At 39.7% G+C, this 25,805-nt stretch overlaps 1 protein-coding gene across 2 annotated transcripts in view; it reads left to right on the top strand.

Moving 5' to 3' along the window:
- Positions 1 to 25,805, top strand: part of STX12 (syntaxin 12) — a 34,873-nt gene that overhangs the window by 6,886 nt on the left and 2,182 nt on the right. The window contains exons 2-9 of one of the 2 annotated variants that reach the window (XM_079918765.1): positions 6,537 to 6,606; positions 8,357 to 8,456; positions 12,609 to 12,746; positions 18,661 to 18,704; positions 20,019 to 20,124; positions 23,345 to 23,417; positions 24,475 to 24,557; positions 24,697 to 24,767. In XM_079918765.1, coding sequence (XP_079774891.1) covers positions 6,537 to 6,606; positions 8,357 to 8,456; positions 12,609 to 12,746; positions 18,661 to 18,704; positions 20,019 to 20,124; positions 23,345 to 23,417; positions 24,475 to 24,557; positions 24,697 to 24,726 — 644 coding nt within the window. In that variant the 3' untranslated portion in view covers positions 24,727 to 24,767. The remainder of the gene's footprint in view (positions 1 to 6,536; positions 6,607 to 8,356; positions 8,457 to 12,608; positions 12,747 to 18,660; positions 18,705 to 20,018; positions 20,125 to 23,344; positions 23,418 to 24,474; positions 24,558 to 24,696; positions 24,768 to 25,805) is intronic. The other variant, XM_079918764.1, reaches the window with a different exon arrangement.

The following is a 25,805-nucleotide window of genomic DNA, read 5'->3' on the forward strand; positions in this document are numbered from 1 at the left end:
GTGGATGTTAGCTGTAATGTGCAATAAATTGATTTGCTTCGTAGTCTTTTAAAAATTTTAGCCAGGACATGCTTTTAAAAGTGAGAGGTCAGTGATAGGAGAAATTGAGGCCTAGTTTTAAAAATAACAAAATTGCTTACACGGAACTGAGGCCTAGTCATCTGGTTTCCAGGATTATGTAGCATTTCATAGAGAATAGATACCCAATTATTTTCATCCAAAATATTGTGACAAATCAATCTAAAGTAAAACTTTTATTTACTAGAATGCTTAGAAAAGGAGTTTTCTCATTAACCAAGCTGACCAGAAAACCCTTTTAGATGTAGCCCATTTTGGTAAAAATTGTTCCAAGAAGTATCACTGTACTTTTTGACATTTTAAGTACATTCAAGTGAAAATAAGCATGTATGTAAACATTCACACTATTCTATTTCTTTTTGTGCTTTAGGTTTAAGGGATACATTTCTTAGTTGTAAAACAGATGGGTCATTAAGTCACTATTTTCAAATAAACCTCTGATGTTGGTGGTTATGGAGGGCGGTATACAAAACAATGATACTTCCAGTAGATGTAGACACCACTGTCTTTATCGTTTGAGTTTTGGGGCATCTGATACCTGAGTCTTGCTGGAAACTTTTAGGAAAATATCAATATGCAGGAATTTAGATAGAATTGATGGAGGCTTGGATTCATTCTGGTGCTAAACTAGTAAGTGACCCTATAAAGTCCTCCTCCGCCCCACCCCCCATCCCAATTCAGGTAATCTCTGCAAACAAAAGAAGTCAGAAAAGTCTAGATAAATAAAAGTTCTCAGCTGAGAATATACAAAGAGCAGCTGAATTTCAATTGATTTTTTCCCCCCAAAGTCTGTAAAGTCCCCTTTGCTCTCTAGGGCATTTAATATGGTTTGATAGATGATTAACAACTTGAAACTTTGACATACCTGTAGAGTTTCTAAGGAGAATGCTCTATATAAAGACAGTCAGTAAGATGAAATGTTTCCTTGAACTGCCATACCAGTAACATTTCCCTTTATATGTCGCCCTGTAACCAACTATTTTCTGGAGGGGTATGTATGTGTGTGTGGTTATGCAAAAATGAGTAGAATGTGGTCAGTGCCATCAGAGGCATATAGTCAATCCAGTCCCATTTGTACACAGGCAGAGTCTCTCTAAGCCAAACTCTGGCTTAAAAACACTGCTTGGTTACACAGCATCATTCTGGGACTAGAGCTTCTTCATTATTGCTGAATTTTAGCATTGAGCAGTGGTGGGAGTACTTAGAGATCATTTAGTCCTTACATAGTTGTAATAATTTAATGAATACAAAGCCCCACACAAATAGTAAGTACTGTGACAAATAGTAAGTACTCAATATATGTTAGTTAAACCTGAATATCATATACAATTGGTGAAAGAGACCCAGCAACATGAAATGACTTGTCTGGTGCCATACATGTAGTTAGTGGTCGAACCTGGCTTAGAGTTTAGGTCTCATTATTCCTAGCTCATGTTTATTCATATCTTCTGCCTTGAAAGTGGCATGACATAAAACAGAGGCTAACTCAATTAATCAGCAGTTACTTATTACCCGCTGGGTGCTGGCACTCTGCTGAACTCTGGTGAGTACACAGGAACCTTACCAAAGGTGGGAGGGAGTCCGGGAAGGGAGCAGGTTAGAGCAAGGGCATCAGCCTACCTGGAGCAGAGAGCTATTAAGTTAGGAAGCTATCAGATAAGCAGGTGGGGCGAAGTGGAACACTGGGAAACGGAGGCCTGCCCTAAGTCACTAGTTCTGTGTATTTCCTTTAAGCGTCAGCCTTTTGAGAGAACCTAGTGTGGCATAAAATATATAGTCATTGGGGGCTTCCCTGGTGGCGCAGTGGTTGAGAGTCCGCCTGCCGATGCAGGGGACACGGGTTCGTGCCCTGGTCCGGGAAGATCCCACATGCCGCGGAGCGGCTGGGCCCGTGAGCCATGGCCGCTGAGCCTGCGTGTCCAGAGCCTGTGCTCCGCAAGGGGAGAGGCCACAACAGTGAGAGGCCCGCATACCGCAAGCAAAAAAAAAAAAAAAAAAAATATATATATATATATATATATATGGTTATTGGAATTAGCCCTCCTGGGTTTGAATTCTGGTTTTTATGACACTCTGCTCAAAACCATCAGTGGCCTCACATTTCTTTAAAATTCGAAGTCCTTGCTCTAGTTTACGAGGCCCTATGTAATCTGGCTCCCCTCTCTCTCTTACCTCTCTTTTGCTCCCTGTAGGCCTCCTGTGCCTCCATCACAAGTGCTCTTGCCTTGGGGATTTTGTGCTTAATGCTCTCTGCTACAGAGCTCCCCCAGAAATTTCGCATGGCTTGATCTTTCACTTCCTTTAGGTCTCTGCTCTGTGTCACCTTATCAGAGAAGTCTCTGACCGCCCGTGTAAACTAGTACCCCCTCCCTACCAGCCTTTATCTGAATTTATTTTTCTTTATAGCACTTATCACCACCTGATATATGCTTATTATCTCTTTTCCTTAAAATGTAAGCTTCTCGAAAGCAATATCTTATAGAGCATATAACAGTGTAGAGCAGGTATTCTAAATGAATGAATGAATGAGTTTTGTAACACTCAGTGTGAGCCTCAGTGTGCCCATCTGTAATAATGCTTATTTAATAAGATAATACTTATCAAGTGTGAAGGAAACACACTTCTGTGTTTCCTCCACTGTCAATACTTCTGACACCAGATGTGTGGATTTACCATACACCAAGCAATTATCATATTCTCTGGACTTCAGTTGGGTGTCCTCCAATTTAACTCAATTCTGACACTACCTGGAGTTAGCATCAGATTCCACAAATTAAGGACTTAGTCCCACAAGACTCCCCCCACCCCACCCCCTTCAGATGCCAATTGTAAGTCCAAGTTCTTATCTGTGCTTCTGACCAGTGAGCCATATTGGAGGTTCCCATGAGCCCCTCCTCAGGTTCAGCTAGTTTGCTAGCTCAGCTCACATAACTCAGGAAAACATTTACTTACTAGATTACTGGTTTATTATAAAAGGATATAATTCAGGAGCAGCCAGATAGAAGAGATGCATAGGGCAAGGTATGTGGGAAGAGCTCAGAACTTCCTTGCTCTCTCTGAGCGCTGACACCCTCCCCGCATCTCCGCCCCCCCCCCCCCCCCCCCCCGCCCCCCGCCTTTCCAGAGGTTGATGGGTGGAACTGAAAGTTCCAACCTGATAATCACTTGATCTTTCTGGTGACTAACCCCACCCAACCTGAGCCTATCAGGAGCCCTACCCTAAGTCACTTCAATAGGTAAACTCAGTGTGCTCCAAAGGAACCCTTTATGAATAACAAAAGACACTACTATCACTCAGGAAATTCCAAGGGTTTTAGGAGCTTTATGCCAAGAACTGGGGACAAAGACCAAATATATTTTTTATTATACCACATCAAGTATGTAGCCCAGTGTCTGGCACATGGTGAATGCTCAGTAAATGCTAACGTCTGTCCTCTTTCTTAAATTATTTGTTTGGCCACCCAGTAGATAGCTTTGACTCTGATTCCCATTTGACTTAGGTAAGAAGGACATTATACATCTTAGTGATGAAAAATGATTATTTATATCTTACATAGTGTTTTTTTTAGCAGAATGCAGTATTTTATAGTGCTTACATTTTCCAATGGAACCAATAAGCTAAAAACCCTCATTTAATAGAATAGATATATTTTAGGAAAGTTTGTCAAAAGGCAACTTTTTAATCAAGTGAATTCTATATTTCTATTGTAAAAGTGGAGTTATAGTTTTACTTAAAAAATGGCCTCAAAATAAGATAAAATCATAATTTGAAGTGTTAAAAACCAATATATTCTTGACTTTGCAAAATTTTGCTTTGTTACACCCATGATGACACAGAGATTTGGGCTAGCGAGTGTTGACCTAAAACAGAGACTGCCAGATATTTCTTCAGCAAAGAGGGGTTTATTCACGGTCAGCAGAGAGTTGCAGTTTGGGGTCTGCAATCATGGCTAGCCAAGTGGAATCCCCCTCCTGGCAAGGGAAGGGGAAAAGGAAGTTGGGAGGGGTATAGCAAACAAAGAGTCCATGGCTTTTCATTGGCTGAGAGGAGTCTTCTTCATAGCAGTTGGGCTTGGCTGTTGTGGCAGGGTGTGCGAGCTCCCCCTTCTGGTCTCCCAACTCTGTTTAACTGAAGTTTCTGTTTATTAATTTTTTACAGGAGAAATAACTTGTACATGCTGCTAAGGACTAAGTTGTTCAGTTTCTACTTAGGAGAAGAGTCACTCAGCAATCACCTGGAAGATTTTGCTTAATTATTGTTTCTTAACAGACTTAGAGGCTATTAACACATCTGTGTTTTTGTAAGGTAACTGGTACTTAATAAACTTCGGCTTGCCTTTTTACTACCCTTGGTGACCGAATAAGGGCCAAGGTTATGACTCTGACCCCCAAATTTTGTTATTTAAGAAGCATCTTATCATAAGAAACAGTTAATTTTTATTTATTAATTTAAAAAAATATTTATTTATTTTGGTTGTGCTGGGTCTTAGTTGTGGCAGGTGGGCTCCTTAGCTGCAGCTCACGGGCTCCTTAATTGTGGCACGTGGGCTCCTTAGTTGCGGCAGGTGGGCTCCTTAGTTGTGGCACGTGGGCTCCTTAGTTCTGGCGTGCGAACTCTTAGTTGCGGCATGCGTGTGGGATCTAGTTCCCTGACCAGGGATCGAACCTGGGCCCCCTGCATTGGGAACACAGAGCCTTAACCCCTGTGCCACCAGGGAAGTCCCAGGAACAATTAAGTTTTAAAATTTAAAATTCTAATAAGTGCAATTTCGTTTTCATTGGACATTGAAGCTTTGTTTATATATTGTTACTATGAGATATATACAAATGATACAGTATACAGTGGTTTCCTCATCTTCTTCCACTAAGCCAGTCATTTAGCAGTCTGGTGTTTCACAGGTGAAACTTGGGCATTAATCCTGAGAGGGTAGGAAAGGCCCTCACAAAGGACACTGTCTTTTGGCTAGAGGAGCCATATATTACCTATTGTGTTATAGTATCTCTTGAAGTTCTAGTGAAACTTGAAGATAATTAATTGTGTTTCCCCTGGGCAAAAAGTACTCTATTATTGTGTTCTGTATTCCAGCTACTTGCAATAGAAGACAGGGAATGCTCTTAAAATGCAAGCGTGTAAACAAACAAAAAAGTCGTACAATAAAATTCCAAGCTCTGCAAATGAATGAATGAATGAATCTCCTTCGTCCTCCCTACCAACCAGAAAAAGAAAATAGAAAGCAGGACATGGGAAATCAGGGACTCTATTCCTGTTGCAGAGGTCAGTGAGGGACAAGGGTGTTCAGATTCCCAGGCAGGCTGGTGTTTCTCCTTATTGAGAGATAATCCATTCCTCTGCTTTCCTAGTCCAGGACTAGGGGCTTAAACATCTAGGATTCAAACATGACCATTCCAAATCTTAGCACAATATCTAGGTAGAGTAATCTGAACAAAACAATACACTGTCTACAGACAGCGTAGTTAAAATATAGGCATTGCAGTCTGATGTACCTGGGATTGATTTTTTTGCCCTGCTACTTTTTGTGTGCCCTTATATAAGATATTTAACTTCTTTAAATACATTTCCTCATCTGCACAGTGGAGATACATCTGCTTCAGACTGTTGCTGTGAAAATTAATAAGATTATGTATACAAAGCTCCTAATATAGTACTTGGCACATAGAGGTGCTCAGTTAGTGGTAACTTAATAATAAGGGTACATTGTCTTTCCGAAAATGTTTGCCATATAAAATATTGTGTATGAGTGAATTTAAATTTTTATTGTTGTGAATTGATATTTGGTATCAAGGCCATTCCAAAAGCAATGAACATTTTAACCAGTGCCATGGGAAATCTGGCAAAATGTGGGAGTTCTTTGGGAGTGACGAACAAAACCACCACCCTCTACTTAGTGGCACAGTTACTCTAGAGGAGAAAGGCGGACCTTATAAGTAACTTTAGACGGGAATATATATGCCAAGGTCTTGATCATAGCATGCTTTCTATTAGTTGTATGTACTTATTCAGGATGTGGAGAGAGACCAGTGATCTGAGAATTAGGATGCTCGTGATGAATGTATTTTTCTTTTTTTAAAAAATTTATTTATTTTATTTATTTATTTTTGGCTGTGTTGGGTCTTCGTTGCTGAGCGGGGGCTACTCTTCGTTGCGGTGCACAGGCTTCTCATTGCGGTGGCTTCTCTTGTTGTGGAACACGGGCTCTAGACGCGTGGGCTTCAGTAGTTGTGGCACGCAGGCTTCAGTAGTTGTGGCTCACGGGCTCTAGAGCGCAGGCTCAGTAGTTGTGGCGCACAGGCTTAGTTGCTCCACGGCATGTGGAATCTTCCTGGACCAGGGCTCGAACCCGTGTCTGCTGCATTGGCAGGTGGGTTCTTAACCACTGTGCCACCAGGGAAGCCCTGTGTTTTTCTTTTCAATAAATCTTTTTTTCTTCTCTCCCCAGCTGCTCAGATAAAGAATTTGATGAGCCAACTAGGAACTAAGCAAGATTCAAGCAAGCTACAGGAAAATCTGTGAGTAGCTTCCTAACAAGGTTGGGATTTGTGAGGACCTTTTGGGGACACACTTAATACCCTTGCTGCCTGGCAGCTGAGGTTTCAGGCCTGTGATATCAGAATGAGAGGCAGTGGGATATGAGGTCATAGCTGGATCTAGAAGGGGAGCAACAAAATATATTAATGGGTTGTGATCTCCGTTGCCTCGCAGAGTCCTTGAACGCTGCTTCTTTCCTCCCTTGGGCAGTTTAGCAGAACAATTTAGGGAAGCAGAGAGGGAATCCCTACCACTCTTAAACTACATTCTGCCTAAATGAGCTTCCTTGTTGGCAGAGGCCTCCTGATGAGCTACAGCGCTCGTCTAATCTGGTTGGATTTCCAACTGTCTATCATATTAGAAAAATGTATTCAGAATGACCCGAGGAGAGTCTGAGGGAGAGAATAGTGGAATAGATTCTTTTTATTATGTCCTTCTTGACTCCATCTCTGCTTTTAGAAGTTCTAGTTTTCATCTTTAACACGCACTGAACAATATTCTTTGTTTCCTGACCTAGACATTGTGAAGTGAGAGAATGACTTACTACTTTGAGCTTTTTCCAGGGAGATGTGAGATAGCTCTGGGTATGTTAGTACTGTCTACGATGCTCAGGCTTCTGATTGACTTCCCTCTTGGGGTTTTTTTGTTTGTTTGTTTGTTTTGTCTCCCTCTTGGTTTTGACTCCTTTGTTTTATTTATTTTTTTATTTTTATTATCTTGGAGGCCCCTTTGCAGTGAAAAAAAATTAGTAATTAGTGGTGTGGTTTCCCTGTCCTCCCTTAAACCCTTTGTACAAATGGCCAGATAGTAGAGGAAACCATGACTAAAGGAGCCTTTTTTTTTTTTTTTTTTTTTTTGCGGTACGCGGGTCTCTCGCTGCTGTGGCCTCTCCCACTGCGGAGCACAGGCTCCTGACACTCAGGCTCAGCGGCCATGGCTCACAGGCCCAGCTGCTCTGCAGCACGTGGGATCCTCCCGGACCGGGGCACGAACCCGCGTCCCCTGCATCGGCAGGCGGACTCTCAACCACTGCGCCATCAGGGAAGCCCTAAAGGAGCCTTTTTTGTATTTCTACTACCTTTCAATCCCACTTAATATAGCACACATTCTTCCCTCTTTAATTTCCTTCCCCCTCTGCTCGTTACATTTTTTTACACAGTATAGGGCTTCTTTGTTTTGGAGGGAAGAGCCAGAAAGTCAGGCCTAAGGGACAGGTAGGGAGCCAAGGATAAAGCTGAAAAAGCATGAGCTTTAAGCAAGAGCGTGGGAGTAGATCTTTGGAGGTTGTTCCCTAGGGTGGACGCTGTGCTTCTAATGCACATTTCGTCCAACCTCCAGTGCCTGGATTCTGTCACTGGTCAGTGGACTGTGACAGACAGTACCCATGCAGAACTCCTGGGCAAATCAATACGAGAGTTTTGAGAGAGCGTTCAGTGTGTTAAAACTCTTAGATTGAGGTGTGGGGGCAGCTTCTCCTTCCTCCCCGAGGAGTTAAAATACCCAGTCAGCAGGTTTCCTTGAGGCAGGTTCTTTCTACTCAGTAACTTGAAGACGACTTGAGGTGAGTATGACTGGGTAGTATTTCCGGAATTTTGTTGTGAACCTGGGCATCTAGGAACCCATTTCTTCAAGTGCCCTTTCATTCCCTGCGTTGTGAGACACTGAGAATGAACTGATACCAACAGCTCTCAAGAAGTGAGAATATCCTAAAACATATCTTTTCTCTCTTAGGCAACAGTTACAGCACTCTACAAATCAGCTTGCCAAGGAAACAAATGAATTACTGAAGGAATTAGGGTCCTTGCCCCTTCCTTTATCTACTTCAGAACAGGTTGGTATTTTGTGGGGTTTTGGCTTGTTTTTTAATAAGAAAGGACTTTGTTTTTGTGGAGAGGCAGTGTGTGAAACAAAAATAACTTGGCCTTTGGTTCTAGATAGACCTTCTCTGAACCTCAGTTTCCTTATTCATAAAATGGATAAGTGTCTTTTGTGACAACAGAAAGAACGCATGCACCAGATCTTGCAAAGTGCCTAGCATTTAGTAGGTACTCAATATGGGTAGTGGCTGCTGTTATTAGTAATAATATATTAGTAAAATGGGTTTAACTGGAGAAGAATGTCCATGTTTGCATCTTGTTGGGGTTTGACCTGCAGCTTTATGCTTTCGGGCTTGATCCTAGTTTTCTTGTATCCTGTATCTATAAATTTCAAGCAGACGTCTTCTATATTTTGTGGTCACTTTCATGTCGCATCATGAATCATTTATAGGTCTCAGGTTGAGGAAATGCTCAGGGAAATAGATTCCTCTATTTAAGTCATTTTCTTCAGTGGCCATTTAAATCCTTTAAAAACACACAATTTTTACTGGAATTCATTGTTCCCTTGATATGCGTGCCTTTTCTTCAGACGTTCCTGAAGTCAGATGTGCCCCCTCCATTGTGACTTGACTTTTTAATCTATTATTCATGGTCTGCCTCAGGCCTCAGATCCTCTCTCTTCCAGGGCAAAAACCTTCTCCATCTATCTTAGCCTATTATGATTCTATTTTGCTTTTAGTTTCTGTACCATTCATGGGAGCACTTAACTTACATTTCTTTTTATTATTGAATTTTTTTAAATGATGGTATCCTATCTCTGATGGCTCTTAAAGATGAAGCTTACCACCTCCCTATCCCGGGTTGTCTGTGCATTGTGACTATTGGAACATAAAACAATTTTGGTGTGTTGTGATCATCATTTATAAAAATGAAACCAAGTAGAAATATCAGAGTGTGTAACCATGTAATAAGGGTAAATACTGTTAATGAAACTTTCATACATATGTATATATATGGTGCTAGGTCAAGATGTCACATTCTTATTCTGTGTCTCCATCAAAAAAGTTTGAAAATCATCAGTTTAACCCATTCCTGGCAAGTCATTTAATGAAGTATACGTTCAGTCTTTGGAGTTTTGGCATCCCCTTGCACAAAAGAAAAGAACCAAAACTAGGTGCTTTTGTCATCCTGCTACAAAGTAGTAACCTTAATGTAATCACCCTTTGACTATCCGCATGTGCTGTTTGTTTTGTTACTCATCCTGATATTTCACCTATGGACCAGTTCCCCCTTGCCATTCATTATCTCAAATTGTTCCCAAATCACCCCTTTCCTCCTCCCAGCTGTGCACTTAGGGAATACACACTTGCAGATAGTTTTAGCAGTAATAAAAAGGGAGTCTAAGAGTCTGATGTAAACAGAGTATTGAAAGTACTTAAGTGTTAAATAGTAGCCTAAGCAAAATATAAAGTTCAATCTGCTTAAAAATAAATCTAACGTATTCCAAAATCAAATAGAATTTAGTTTTGGATTATGCATGCTCTTGTTCCCTTACGTTATCTTGGATCATTAAGAACATGAAATAAATCTACAGACATATTCTCTCTGGTGAAATACAAATCCTTGATTCCCTTCCTCCTATTGTGCTGAATATTCTTTGCACTTTCAATTGTTTCTTTAATTAATGTTAGCCCTGTCACCCATCTTTTTGTTACTGGACTATCAAACCATACATCCTACTCTCAGCATTTTTCTCATACTTACGTGCTATCATCAGTAACCTTCTAGTTGCTAAATCCAGTGGGCTTTTTTGAGTTTATTCACTTTTCTTTGTTTCATTTGATCCTCTTGCCCATCCTGTCTTCGCTGAAACTTTCTTCTTTCCATGATCTCTGTAGTAAAGCCTACAAAGTAGTTTTCATGTCTCCCAACTCTGGTGATCCCTTTCTGGCCTATTTTCTCTTACCCCAGGTTGAGTCTCAGCCTCCTTCTCTGACTTTATATCTTCCTAGAAGTGGGTGTGCCCCAAGGCTCTGCCATTGATCCTGTAATTTTATTACTCTATGCTTTCTCCCTCAGGAGTCTTTTCTACTGTACTTTTATGAGCTTCCTGTCACCTTTATGAATGTGATCCCCAGATCTTTTTCAAGCCCTAGCCCCTAAACCTCTAAGTATTTGGCCCATATTGCCAATTCCTGCTCTAACATCTCCTCTTGAATATGCTGCCTTCATCTAAAATTTAATGTGTTGTCTTATACTGAATTCCTCCTGTTTCACCCAAACCCCTTAACTAAGCTGATTAACAATGCTTATTGTCATAAAAACGTTTGTGCCTTTTGACCTAATGTTCCCACTCATGCAAATGTGTCTGCGTTCTAAGAAAAAGAAACCAACTATATACTCTGGAGCCAAATTTCCTGGATTTAAATTCTACCCCTGCCATTTACTGTGTGATCATAGGCAAATTGCTTAACCTCTCTGTGCCTCATTTGTCTGATCTGTAAAATAGGTACTATAATAGTACCTAATTTATAGGTTGATGGATGGATCAAATGAGTTATTATATAAGGTACTTATAACAGTACTGGTACATGATAAGCACTGTATAAATATTAGCTGTTACAATGGGGCTCACTTTAGCTTTATTTATAATGGTTAAAAATGGAACAGTCTAGAAGGAATATTTACCTAAAATTTACTAGATCAACTTGATGGAGTATTATATAACAAAGACCATAATTGTGAAGAGTATGGTAACATGGAAAATGTTAATGATATACTTAAAAGATAGTACTTTTGTATAGTGAGATTGGGGAGTGATGGGTTTTTTTCCCCCTATTGTTATAATGTTTATGTAAAAATTAAAATCCAAGAAAAGGGATAAAAAGTCCCTTATCTAAATTTGCTTTTCAGTATTACCATCGCTCTCCCAGGTGTGAAATTTGAGTCATCCCTTGACTTTATACCCCTTTCCCCACAGCCAGTCACATAATATTCCTTAGATTCATTTCTTTGTGTTCCCATTACTGATACCACGTCTTCCTAACCTTAAACCTAGATTATTGCAGTCATCTTTTTGACTTGTTTCTTTTTCCCATTCCATCGCCATCACAGACTAATTTTTCTAAGTTATCATTTTGTACCCATCGTGTTCTCCACACAGAAATCTTCGTTGCTCTTTGTTCTGTAGAGGTTGAATCCCAAACTCATTATCTTGGCATTTAAAACCTGCCGTGGCCACCCCCTTTCCTCCTTTTCCAATTTTATCTTTTAGCTATGCTCATGAAAAAGCCTTTGGTTCAAGCCAAACTATCTTTTTCTAGATCCTCTGCAAATTTCTGCCACCATGCCTTTGCTCACACTGTTGCCTTGCCTGGATTCGCCTTACCCCTTCTCTCTGCTCTTCACGGCTTACTCTTCCTTCAGTGCCCACCTCCTCTGGAGGCCTTCTGATCACTTAGATTCTTACTGATCATACTTGCCTCTGTATAATGTGTACAGTACTCTGTATAGTACTAATTGAATATAGCAATTATTTGTATTGATTTGTTATTTGTATATCTAAATTCTTTATCTCCAAATAGATGATAAGCTGTTTGAGGTCAGGGGTGACTTTTTACTTCTGTGTTCTCAGCACCCAGCAAGTGCTCTCAGTATGTGTTTTTTGAGATGTAGCATCAGTAAGCTTAGTAAAGGTAGCTTGTAACTCTACAAAGTAGTTTTCAGGTTCTCAAAGATTTTGAACCTCACTACAGCGTGAAGGAAAATGATTCCATGGTTTTCAGGTAAGCTGCGAACTCAGTATAGATGAATACAGTTTTAACATTTTAGCAAGAAAACAATCTCTGTTGGGTATTCTGCTTTTAGATTCTCCTGGGAGCTAACATTTTGAATTGTGGTTCCCTCTGAGATTCCCTTACCAGGTAAATGATACCCAATTCCCAGGTTTGTCAGAATGAAAGAAGGAAAACTCTGACTTGGCCTATAGTATTAACCAGGGATTTGAGTTAGAAAAGGACAAATTTATTAATTTAAGGAAGAGCCTATTTCATAGTAATTTTCCTAGTTGGAACTCTTTAGGAGGTATAATTTTGCTTTTAATGGGAATTAAAACCAAATGATTCTGGGTTAATGTGAAATTTCAAGTTCTTATTTAATTTCCTTAGCGCCAGCAGAAACTTCAGAAGGAACGTCTCATGAATGACTTCTCTGCAGCCTTAAACAATTTCCAGGCTGTGCAGAGAAGGGTATCTGAAAAGGAAAAGGAGAGTATTGCCAGAGCAAGAGCTGGATCTCGTCTTTCTGTAAGTTTATTTCCAAAAGAAGACCTTTGCAAATTTCAGGATGTTCTTTCCTAAGTTTTTAAAAATTTTTTGACCATTTTCTTTGCTTACTATCCCTCCAAATAATAAACATAGACATTAGCTGCTGTGAAAATGTCAGATTGGTTTACCCTTTGTTTAAAAAAAAAAAGTGTACATATGGTCACTTTGTACACTAGACTAGAAAAGAATGTGCCCAAAGATTTACAAAAGTGACAGGTAGAATTGTGTGTAATTTTCTTTTTCCTTTTTTCTTGTCATGTTGATCTTATGTTAAAAACTTAAAAAAAGAAAAAAGAATACATCTGTTTCCTAGAATATCGCAGGCTAGGTTATTTGGACAAGCCTTCTCTTTGAAAAGAATTAACAAATACTAGACTTTAACAACCCAATTTCTTAAAAATATTAAGAGCCATGAAAATATTAAGGTCAAAGTCTAAGAGAAGGTGTGAACCCATAGACATGAGCAGAGCACTGAAACTGCTTTTCCACTGAGTGCATTTACTGAGGGCCAACTTCAGTTTTGATGTCCTCATGGCATGAAGGGGGACAAAAGTCAAAGCCAAGGATCCATGCATGGTGGATAATCTAAAACAAGGTGCTCCTCAAATTAAACTGGGCCCTAAAAACTGAAAAGTAAGCCCTCCTTTCCCCTAGCAGACTGCAAAAAAGGTCGCATTAGCACTGAGGATGGCAGGAGGGAGGGGAAATCCAGACAGTAAGTTGTACCACAAAGTAACCTTCAGGCAGATTTACTGCCCAAATTCTACCTGAATGGTCCAAAAGCCTAAAGCTTCAAGTAGTCCTGGTCTGGTTGAGTACCTACATGCCAGACAGAAGCAAATAGAAATCCTTTCTGTTTAGAGGCCTTTATCCTAGCCCTAAAAGAATACCCTCAAATAATTTTTGAAGTGTAATGAGCAGCCCAGGGTACACAAATAAACAAATAACCCCGGACAAAAACTAGTAGAAACAAAAGTGAGGTGAAATAGACCTATAAAGACTTAATGTATTAGAATTATAAGCTAACTATACTTATTGGGTTTAAAGAAATAGAAGATCTTGAACACATCTACAGGAAGAAGGAAACTACAAAAAGCTTTGTAAAGAGTCAAAAGATTTTCTAGAATTGAAAAATATAATGTGGAAATTAAAAACTTAACGGGTGTGTGGTTTAACTGGAAAATAGGTTAGAAGATATTATCCAGCATGTAGGACAGAGGGTTAAGAAGTTAAATAGGGAAGAAAGGTTATGAGAAATGGAGACTGAAGTAAAAGGATCTAAAATAGTTTTTTTTTAAATAAATTTATTTATTTATTTATTTATATTTGGCTGCGTTGGGTCTTTGTTGCACATGGGCTTTCTCTAGTTGTGGCGAGTGGGGGCTACTCATTGTGGTGTGCGGGCTTCTCATCGTGGTGGCTTCTCTTGTTGCAGAGCATGGGCTCTAGGCACACGGGCTTCAGTAGTTGTGGCACACGGGCTCAGTAGTTGTGGCTCACGGGCTCTAGAGCGCAGGCTCAGTAGTTGTGGCGAACGGGCTTAGTTGCTCCGCGGCATGTGGGATCTTACTGGACCAGGGCTCGAACCCGTGTCCCCTGCACTGGCAGGCAGATTCTTAACCACTGTGCCACCAGGGAAGTCCCTATAATAGTTTTAATTAGAGTTACAGAATGAGAGTAGAGCAGACATAGATCAGAAGTCATATTTGAAGAGATAATGGCTGGTAATATTTCAGAACTGATGAAAGTCACTACTCTACAGTTTCAAGAACCCCAACAAATCCCAAGAAGGATAAATTTAAAAACTCTCATTCTATATCAAAGAGAAACTTCAGAACACCGAAGACAAAGAGAAAATCATAAAAATAGCCAGGGAGGGCTTCCCTGGTGGCGCAGTGGTTGAGAGTCCGCCTGCCGTTGCAGGGGACACGGGTTCGTGCCCCGGTCCGGGAAGATCCCACATGCTGCAGAGCGGCTGGGCCCGTGAGCCATGGCCACTGAGCCTGCACGTCCAGAGCCTGTGCTCCGCAACGGGAGAGGCCACGGCAATGAGAGGCCCGTGTACCGCAAAAACAAAACAGCAACAACAACAACAAAAAATAGCCAGGGAAACAATAGAATATCTTCAAAGATGCAATAGACAGACTTCTCAACAGCAACACTTGAAGCCAGTAGAGTGTTGTCTTTAATGTTATGAAGGACGATAATTGCCTCCCTAGGATTCTAAACCCAGTGAAAATAGATAACCAGAATGAGGGCTAATTAAAGACGTTTTCAGTCAAAAGAGAGTTTGCTATCAGCACACCTTACTTAAGAACATTCTAAAGAATGAACTTCAGGCAGAAGGAAGGTGATCGCAGATAGTAAGCCTGAAAAGCAGAAAGGAGTAAGAATAAAGAAAGTAGTAAATATGTGAAAAGACAAATCACAAACAGGGAGAAGATACTGCTGTTTGTACAACTGTTTGTACAACAATATATAAAGAATTCTCAGGAATCAATATGAAAAAGACACAACCCAACAGAACAATAGTTTCTTAAACTTTTTGATTTCAGGGCCCCATTATACTCTTAAAAATTATTAAGGACCCCAAAGAGCTTTTGCTTGTATGAATGATATCTATTGATATATATTGTATTAGAAATTAAAACTGAGAAGTTTTAAAAATGTTTATTATTTCATTTACAAATAATAATAAACCCATTACCTACTAACATAAAAATATAAATGAGATTTTAATTAATACTACTTTTCCAAAACAATAAAAAAAGTTTTAATGAGAAGAGTGGCATTGTTTTCATTTTTGCAAATCTCTTTAATATCTGGCTTGACAGAAGGAAGCTAGATATTCATACCTGCTTCTGTATTCAGTCTGTTACGATATGTTGTTTTGGTTGAGGTATCTGAAGAAAATCCAGCCTCACAAAGGTAAGTAACTGGAAAAGGAAGGAGTATTTTAATTAACCTCTTCAGATCATTGTTGATATTTTTCCTTGATACTACATCAAAACTGGACAAAACTTAGTTGCATTGTGGAATCGAAAACCATTGTCAATGACTTGTTCATACTCTGACGCATTAAAATCTTGGTCTGTCTTATGCTTTTATTGGATCTTTTATCCGTGTATGATTTTTATAACATCATGTATTTATCATTTGGAAAATATTGGTTCCCTGACTTATGCAGGTCTTCTAAATGTTGATATATTTCATTTTACAATATCAAAAAATCATGTATTATCTTCAGCTTGACCAGAAAAGTCTTTAAATATTGAGAATCTCTCAAGTTCACAAGCAGTAGATACAAGTTTTCCAGAATTATTTTTTTTTTTCTATTTGAAAGCTAGATTTTTATCACTGGCAACAAACACTGTGCATTATTTTCCTTGAAGTGACAGGCTCACATTGTTTATCTTGAAGACCTTGTCTTTTGAATACCCATCTGAGTAACCATAGATTGTTAGTTATTCTTTTATATATATCATATATAATATATGTTTGTGTATAATATATATGTGTATATATATATACACAAATTGTATTAAAAGTTTATATATTTTAAAAGTTTTATATATAAGTATAAACTATATTGAATAAGCAAAAATGCTATTCCCTAAAAAAAGTAGCTAGTTCACCCAGCAACTCAATTACACAAGTGCTTTTCCTGGAGACAAACATCGTATTGCTGTTTGTAGCAGGAGGGCTTTATGTATACTTCCCATTTCATCATACAGAATATTAAAAAGACGTACTAAAAAAAAAAAACGAGACATGTACTGAGATTTAGTTAATTAATACATTTAATGGCTTCATTAAGGACGAACTGGCTTTTATCCCCCTATGTGTGGTGATAAAGAATAGAAAACTAGTATGGTTTGGTGCCACTGCCTTGATTTGTGTTAAAGTGCAAGTGGTAGTTTTGTCCACCTTTGTTTTTGTCAACACAGTGAAAAAAGCAAATAACATCTTAGTATTGCTTTGAATAATGGTCAAATGGACCATTTTTAGTAGTCATGGAATTACAGATTAAAACCACCCTGAGATACTATTTCATGTCCAAAATAAGGGCAGAAAAAAAAAAAGGCAGAAATTTTAAATTCTGTGAACAAGGAGGGTTGTTGCCATGGATATGATGCACAGGAACTTTCCTATCTGGCCAGTGGTAGTATGAGTTGGAACAACCACTGGAAAACATTCTGGCTGCAACTTCAGAACACATGCACACCTTATGACCCAGCAGTTCTATGCTAGAGAACACTGTAAGTCTGTACCAGGGTATATGTACAGGAATGTTCATAGCAGCATTATTTGTAGTACTCAAAAATCGGAAACATCCAAATGTCAATTAACAGTAGAAGAGATAGGGCTTCCCTGGTGGTGCAGTGGTTAAGAATCCACCTGCCAATGAAGGGAACACGGGTTCGAGTCCTGGTCCGGGAAGATCCCACATGCTGCGGAGCAACTAAACCCATGCGCACAACTACTGAGCCTGCTCTCTAGAGCCCGTGAACCGCAACTACTGAAGCCTACGTGCCTAGCGCCCATGCTTTGCAACAAGAGAAGTCACTGCAATGAGAAGCCCGCGCGCTGCAATGAAGAATAGCTCCTGCTCGCCGCAGCTAGAGAAAGCTCGTTGCACAGCAACGAAGACCCAAGGCAACCAAAAATAAATAAATACATTAATTAATTTTAAAAAACATAAAAAATACAAGAAAATGATGATCACAAAGTCAGGATGATGGTTACTCTAAAGGAGAGGGAGGTGGTTGTAACTGGAGGAGGGCACATAGGTAGGCTTTAGGACACTAGCAGTGTTCTGTTTCTTTTTTTTTTAAATTTATTAAATTTATTTATTTTTGGCTGCATTGGGTCTTTGTTGCTGCGCGTGGGCTTTCTCTCATTGTGGCGAGTGGGGGCAACTCTTCATTGCTGTGCACAGGCTTCTCATTGCGGTGCCTTCTCTTGTTGCGGAGCATGGGCTCTAGGCGTGCGGGCTTCAGTAGTTGTGGCTCATGGGCTCTGGAGCGCAGGCTCAGTAGTTGTGGCTTGTGGGCTCTAGAGCTCAGGCTCAGTAGTTGTGGCGCACGGGCTTAGTTGCTCCGCAGCATGTGGGATCTTCCTGGACCAGGGCTCAAACACGTGTCCCCTGCCTTGGCAGGCAGATTCTTAACCACTGTGCCACCAGGGAAGCCCTTGTTTTGTTTCTTGATATGGGGAAAGAGTAAAAATGTTTTTTAAAAAAACCCACAGTGTTCCTCTGGGTGGGAAGAATTTTGAAATTTTCTTTATTTTGCTTATCTTTTTAATTATTGTTATCATAAAAAGGGACGGCTTTTTAAAAATAGGAAAAGATTGCTCTTTTAACATTTTTTCTTGGTTGTTAAATTACAAAAGTAATACATAATTAGACTGATTTTTTTAAGTCAGTTTGCCACTTTAGTACCTAATATGCTTTAAATGTCCATTTAAAAAAATCTTCACATATTCTGAAAATTTGTTTCCTAGCAAATTTTCAACTCCTTCCCTTAATCCACCTGCCTCCAAATTTTAAGATAGGTTATCATTATTATTAATTTTTATTCCTTTCTCCTATCCATGTTTTCTCCGTCCTACTTATTATGGTTTCTGTTCTGAATCCAAATTGGAATGCAGATTTGCTTTCAACTACTTCACACCCATTTCCTGGTCCAGTCAGATTGCCAGAGCCCTGTGTCATCTTACAGAGTCTGTTGGAGCCAAGGGATGTTACTTCTTTATACTGTAGCTAAAGGAAGCCATTTTGTGTGTGTGTGTGTGTGTGTGTGTGTGTGTGTGTGTGTGTGTGTGTGTCTGTGTCTGTCTGTCTGTGACATGTTTCTGGATAACAGCAGCAATAATACCATCTGCTTTCTAGGTGGAGGAGAGGCAAAGAGAGGAGCAGCTCGTCTCATTTGACAGGTAAAGGAATTATTCTAATGTAGAGAATCGAGATGGGATTTTATACTTAATTTTAATTTTAAAAATCAATGAGAAAAAAGGAGGAAAAAGAAAGGGAGTCCTGGAGTAGGTAATTTATAATCCATCAAATAAAAAAGTCAAAACTGTGGGCTTTTCCAAGATCTTTGAATTATGGAAGGAATAATTTCAAAGTGAATAAAAAACTTACAAGAAATCTCTGATGTCTATGTGTTGAGGAGAGGGTGTGGCTCAATAAGAATAAGTATGAGCCCCCAAATCTACGGATTCGGAGGTCTAAATAATTTTACCTCAAATTCAGATTTAAATTATTCAAAGTTCTTGGGTCTGTGTTTACTCATCCCTAAAATGGAGGCAACCCATCCTTCTAGGAGTATTAAAAGAAGAAGCAAATAATTTGTATCTGAAGAACACCTCCTTTCTTAACTTCTCCAAACTGAATTAACTAATTCCATAAAAATGTACTGATGGTATTAGTTGAGAACATAAAATGTTTTCTTATAGGTATGTATCTATCTCCCCCCCACTATACTGTGAGCACCTCAAAGGCCTGGGGTGCTGTCTTATTCAGTTTTGTATCTCCAGCACATGGAGGAAATTCTTTAAATATTGTGGAGATGATTTGTGATTTATGTGTACTGTTGGAAAATGCTTCATACTGAATTTTCAAAGTGTTACATTTCTAGTATAAGATGTTGTATGCGTTTCTTTTAAATATGGTACCTGAAAAGAAGAGTTATAACATTTCACTAGCTTTTTACTTTGGCTTTCTGTTAAGAGACATTTAACCTAAAGCATAACCTCAAAGAGATTCTCGAAAACCAGGGGGTGTGATTCTATCGGACTAATTGGTGAAGCACTGACTGGTCACTTAACCTGCTCTCCTCCACCTGTCTAGTATCTGAGATACCAATACAGCTTGCACTTTGAGAGTGCCCTGGGAGAGAATGGGCCAGTGTACTTTGTTGATTTCAAACCTCTGTCCACTTCTGTCTAGCAAGCCCTAGCAAGATTGTAGAGTGTACCCCTGAAGGGAAACAGCAAGGAGTCCCATCCCTTATAATTCTGCTTCCTCTTAGTTTTGCCCAGGAAAGCTGAGACTTTGTTTTCTTGGTATTACCAACTCTTTGTCTCTGGATGTGAAGAATGTGGCCTCTGACACTTGTATTGATACCAGAGGAGTTGGAGCCCTGGTACTGTCTTTGGGCAGGCTCTGCTGGCAGCAGAGGTGATGAAGGTATGTCTTATGCACACCTTAGAGAGGAGGAATCAACTAGTGTGCTTGTCTCCCTGCAGCCATGAGGAGTGGAACCAGATGCAGAGCCAGGAGGATGAGGTGGCCATCACTGAACAGGATTTGGAACTTATTAAAGAGAGGGAAACGGCAATTCGGCAGCTGGAGGTGAGAGCCAAGTCATGTTTTTTGTTTAACTCAATGTAGATGCAGTCTCTTAATTCACTTGGTTTTTCTCGCAGTGATTATGAAAAAGGATGAAATGAGTTGTTGTATGGCTAATGAGACATATTATGTCTCAGTGTAATCACAGTGAATTTGAACTACTCTTATGTTGATATTGGCCATGGCACCTGAGAATACCCGAATCCTCTCCTCAGTTACTATATCTTATGTGGTCTCCATGAGACTATGCATAGAGAACAGAGCAAGGCCAACAAATATTTTATTGCTCATTAAGACTTTGTCCCCAAACCTCAATGCCAACCTCTAGGTTAGGTAGGGCTCTATGGAGAGCCCTTTGCTTAGTCTGAACAGCCCAGAATAAAGATAGGCCAAAAAGGTTTGCTCCATTTTTGTGTATCCCAAAGTCCACTCCCAAGTTTTGGATATCACGTCAGTGAGTCAGAGAAACAGGAAGAGTTTTTGAGGTGGGGGTTGAGAGAGCGGTCTCGAGGCCTCTCTTCCCTGAGTTCCCAACTTTAATCTTGCACAGTGACCAGTAAGATATCCTTAAACCTGAGTACTTTTCCCCTCCATGGAGGTAGAAAACTGCCATCCCTGGGGGCAGTGGGGAGGGGAGGCTTGAGAGAGGAGAAACTTGGAGCTCCTCCTTGACCTTCATCTGTGGCAGTTGTTCTGAACCATGACTGCACTTTAGAATCACTTGGAGATTTTTTTAAAATTCCCCAGCTCTCCTCCTCCACTACCAATTACTATGTTTGGACTATATGATTTGCCTATTTTTCGTAGATTAAAAATGGGCAAACATCCACAAGAGGCCCTGGCCGTGGACACTTTTCGCCTTACAAACTTCGCAGGTGATTACAATGTGCATCGAGGTTGAGCCCCACTGCCCGAGAGCCCATCAGTGTCAGTTTTTTTGATGGGACAGCTCATCCTCAAGTTTGATTATTACCTTCAAAAATGTCATGTCTTTTCTCTGTTTCACCTATTGCTACTAATCATTGACTTGGTTCTTTAACATGAGAAATCCTGTTATAGCAGGGAGTAGAGTGAGATACGTGGAGCTAAGGAGAAGAATGTAATGTAGTAGATGTCAGGAGTGTAATGGGCACTTCATTCAACAGAATTAAGGCCAAATTCCTTAGCCGGGGCTGGATTTTCATATCCAGTCATTTCCTGCATCTAACATACAAACCCCATTCTAACGGTGAAGCATCACACTCCTGTGTGTCTCTTCTACTGTTACACTACACTTCTGACACTTCTGGCCCCTAGATGTGTGGGCTTATTCCCACATCAAGCAGTTCTGCCACACCATCGGGATGTCCTACAGTTCAACTCCATTCTGGCACTATCTCCCTGGAGTTAGCCTCAGATCCCACAAGACTGACCCCCCTCCCTGTGACTTCAGATGCCACTCCCAAATGCAGGTCGTCACCTGTGCTTCTGACTGACAGGCTGGAAACTGGAGGTTCTCACGACCCCGTCCTTGGGTTTGATTAATTTGCTAGAGCTGCTCACAGAACTCAAGAAAACAGTTTACTCACTAGATTACCGGTATATTATAAAAGGATACAGCTCAGGAACAGCCATATGGAAGAGATGTATGGGGCAAAGTATGTGGGAAGGGGTACAGAGCTTCCATACCCTCTCCAGGCGCACCACTCTCCCCAAATCTCCATGTGTTCACCACCCAAGAAGCTCTCTGAACCCTGTGGTTGCATGAGCATGATTGATTAAATAATTGGCCCTTGGTGGTTGATTTAACCTTGAGCCCTCCTCTCCTCCCCAGAGGTCAGGATTGGGGCTGAAAGTTCCAACCATCTAATCACCAAGTTGGTTCCCCTGGCAACCAGCCCCCATCCTTACTGGTTTTCCAAAAGTCAAGCCATTAACATAAACTTAGCAGTGGTTGAAAAGGGCTTGTTACGAATAAAAAAAGACATCTTTATCTCTTTTATCACTTAGAAAATTCTAAGGTTTTTAGAAGCTCTGTGCTGGGAATGGGACAAAGACCAAATATATATTTCTTATTATGCATCACAATATCACACCTTATGTTATAGCCAAACTGGGCTGTTTGTTCTTTAACCCAGTTACCTTTCTGTGTATATGGCTTCTCTTTTGCTGTAAGGCACAACTCAAGTCCTACGTCTTCTGCCATAGTCTTCCTCCTCTGCTAGACTTCCTATACCATTTATTAGTCATTTACCATGTAACACCCTTTCTTGTTATTTATCTTATTGTATACTGATCCCTCCCCGCCCGCCCCCCCCCCCACGTTAGCTATTATTAAGCCCTTTTATATTCACAGCAATTAGCAGACTCTCCCAACTATAGTAGACTCTTAGCAAGTAATTGAGGTTCTGGCAAGAACTATTCTTGCAAGTTATGATTAGGAAGTCATTGCTTTGAAGACATCATTTTTTATTATAGCATTCTGAGAGGCAGTACACTTTGAAAGAGCGTGGGCTTTAGGGATATAATCCTGGCTGCAATGCTTAGTTTCCTCACTGACGAGTTGTATGACTAGACAAGTTACATAACCTCTCTGAGCCTCATTATCCTCAAAGATACTTAATTCATAGAGTTACTGAATGATTAATTCAAGTATCAAGGAGGCATAGTAACAAAAGATCATGAACTTTTAATTCTCAGTTCTGCCACTTGCTAGCTGTGAGACCTTGGGACAAGTCATTAAACCTCTTTGAGCCGTGATTTTCTCTTCTGTAGAATGGGGATAATACATGTCTCATTGGGTTGTCATGAGGGCCAATTAAGTAATAGTTAATAATAGCTGACCCTTATGAAGTGGTTATTTCACAGTTCTAAGAACTTTTTATTTAGTACTTCTGAAAACCCTATGAGATGGGTACTGTCATTGTCCACATTTTAGAGGGGAGGTCCAGAGAAGTTCTTAATTTAAGGTTGGACAACAAAACTGGAGGATTAACAGTCCTCTGTAGCTGACAGGCTCCAAGAGACTGTGCTTTTAATTACCTACCTGGTATAGTACTTGGCACATAGTAGTCATTTAGTAAATGTTAATAATTAACTATTTTTCATTTTCTGTTCATGGAGAAAACATGATTTATAAGCTTTAAAAACACATGTGTTGTTACTAGACAAAACTTTAGGTAAGTAGAGGAAATGAATCTTCTAACATGTTGCTTAATGTTAATTGTTTTTTTGTGTTCCTTAGGCTGATATTTTGGATGTCAATCAGATATTTAAAGATTTGGCGATGATGATCCATGACCAAGGTGATCTCATTGGTATGTATTACTGATACCTTTAACATGAAGGTGAGTTGACAGTATTTGTGTGCAAAGAAGTCAGTAAGATGTGTCTTAGGAATTTTGGAATACCATTTAAAAATCATTAAATTCATTTTCTTAGCAATTTTCTTATGTTGTCAAATGTGTAAGTTAAAATGAGGCTTCCGTGAATAGTCAGCTCCATTCACTTGCCATAGCCTCTTGGTAAGTCTTTGGCTGTTTAGGGAAATATTAGCTGTCAGCTTCCCAGTTTTTATCTCCAGAAACTTGCACAACTATGGGCTTAGAAACCCTTTTTTTTAAAGCTTTTTATTTGGAAATAGTTTCAAGTTTATAAAAAGTTGCAAAAATGAAAATAATAAGGAACTCCTTGGGCTTCACTGGTGGCTCAGTGGTTAAGAATCCACCTGCCAATGCAGGGGACATGGGTTCGAGCCCTTGTCTGGGAAGATCCCATGTGCTGTGGAGCAACTAAGCCTGTGTGCCACAACTACTGAACCTGCGCTCTAGAGCCCGCGAGCCACAACTACTGAGCCCATGAGCCACAACTACTGAAGCCCACGCGCCTAGAGCGCCTGCTCCGCAACAAGAGAAGCCACCACAGTGAGAAGCTTGTGCAACGAAGAGTAGCCCTCGCTCGCCACAATTAGGAAAAGCCTGTGCACAGCAACAAAGACCCAACACAGCCAAAAATAAATAAATTAAATAAATAAAAAATAAGGAACTCCTTTATAAACTTTACCCAGATTTACCTCTTGTTAACGTTCTACCCCACTTGCTTTTTATTTGTACTCACTCTTTCTCACTCTATGTATATACCTGATTTTTTTCTGAACCATTTGTGGGTAAGTTATATACTTCATAACCCTCCACCCCAGTATTTATTTCCAAAGAATAGGGCTATTCTCTTACGGAGTTAGTAACTTTTGATTTCATGCCTGGATAGTTGGAATGATGATGGTGAACCAAGACCCATAGCATCATAATTGTCTTCAGTTTGCAGTCTTGAGACATCTGAGTGTGGTAAAACATCCACTGCCCTTCTTTTTTGCAGACAGCATAGAAGCCAATGTGGAAAGCTCAGAGGTGCATGTAGAAAGAGCCACTGATCAGTTACAGCGAGCTGCTTACTATCAGGTAAAAGCAGGTACTAAAGAAAGTCACTGTGTGCTGTAGACTTTTTGAGAGCAAGCTGCAGCCTTTTGCTTAGACTTAAGCTGGAGACAGGTAGTCATAATTGCAGTCCCAGCTCCATTTTTAGTATTTTTCTTTGCAGAGAGATCTACAAAAAGGCATCAAACTTTGAATAAACTGACATAGAAGCCTCTTAGCTGCAAAGCTAACCACGTAAGCTAGCATGATACCTAATCTGGTATAAGGCTACGTTTATAACCTAAACAGCTGAAGTTTGTTTCAATTAGGATAGTAATAGGTACAAAGTAGAACTTTGCAGATGGTTTATGTTGACCTTTGCCACAGAGGATGGACAAAGAATCAACTCCGACAGCTATTTATGAATTAATAGGGGCTTATCATTTTGGGGTTATTTCGTATGAATAAATAGGGGTTAATCGTTCCACTTTCTGTAAAGTGATATTTTTCTACATATGAGTTGAAACCCTAGTTTTATGACTTTTATTTGGGTCTTTACCTCAGTTTACAAATATTGTGAATGAGGTCCCTCTCATTTCTCCTCAATTTGGTGTTGCATGGCTTTTTAGAAATAAATAGCATTCAGTCAGTTACATGTTCCTAAGATAGCTGTATTTCACCTGGGACTGTTCTTAAAGAAATTCATATTTAATAATAGTGTTTCCCTTTAAAACTGAATGATGACTTTAATATCCAACAGTAAAGGAACAATTAAGTAAATTATATACATCCACTCAATGTTATGTGGGAATTAAAAGAGATGTTTATGAAGAGTTTATAATATCAAAATTTTTATGCTAAAATATTAAGTGATAAAAACATCAAACATCATACAATATGGTCCCAATTATGTCAGATAACAATATGCATGGATAAAAGATCAGAAGGAAATACAATCAAAATGTCAACTGTTTTATTATCTGTGGGTGATTATTTTCTCTTCTGCTCGTGTGTATTTTTTACAGTGAACAAAATTTTATACTAGGTATAAAACCTTTATTAAAATACACATGTACGGATAACTTATTTTATTGCAAATAATGCCTAGCAACATAGGTATAAACAGTTCCTTTGCAAAATTGTATTTGGGAGCCTGGAATTAGAACTTGCGCTGCTGCCTAGCACTGGTAATTAGAGATTTTTGAGAAGGTGTCCGCATAGTCATACATGGATAGAGTTAATTTTGAATTACCAGGAGGCAGATTGATGAAGCACTCTTGGGGTCTTAGACTG

The sequence above is a fragment of the Stenella coeruleoalba genome, assembly GCF_951394435.1.
Source record: "Stenella coeruleoalba genome assembly, chromosome: 1".
Classification (NCBI taxonomy): Eukaryota; Metazoa; Chordata; class Mammalia; order Artiodactyla; family Delphinidae; genus Stenella; species Stenella coeruleoalba.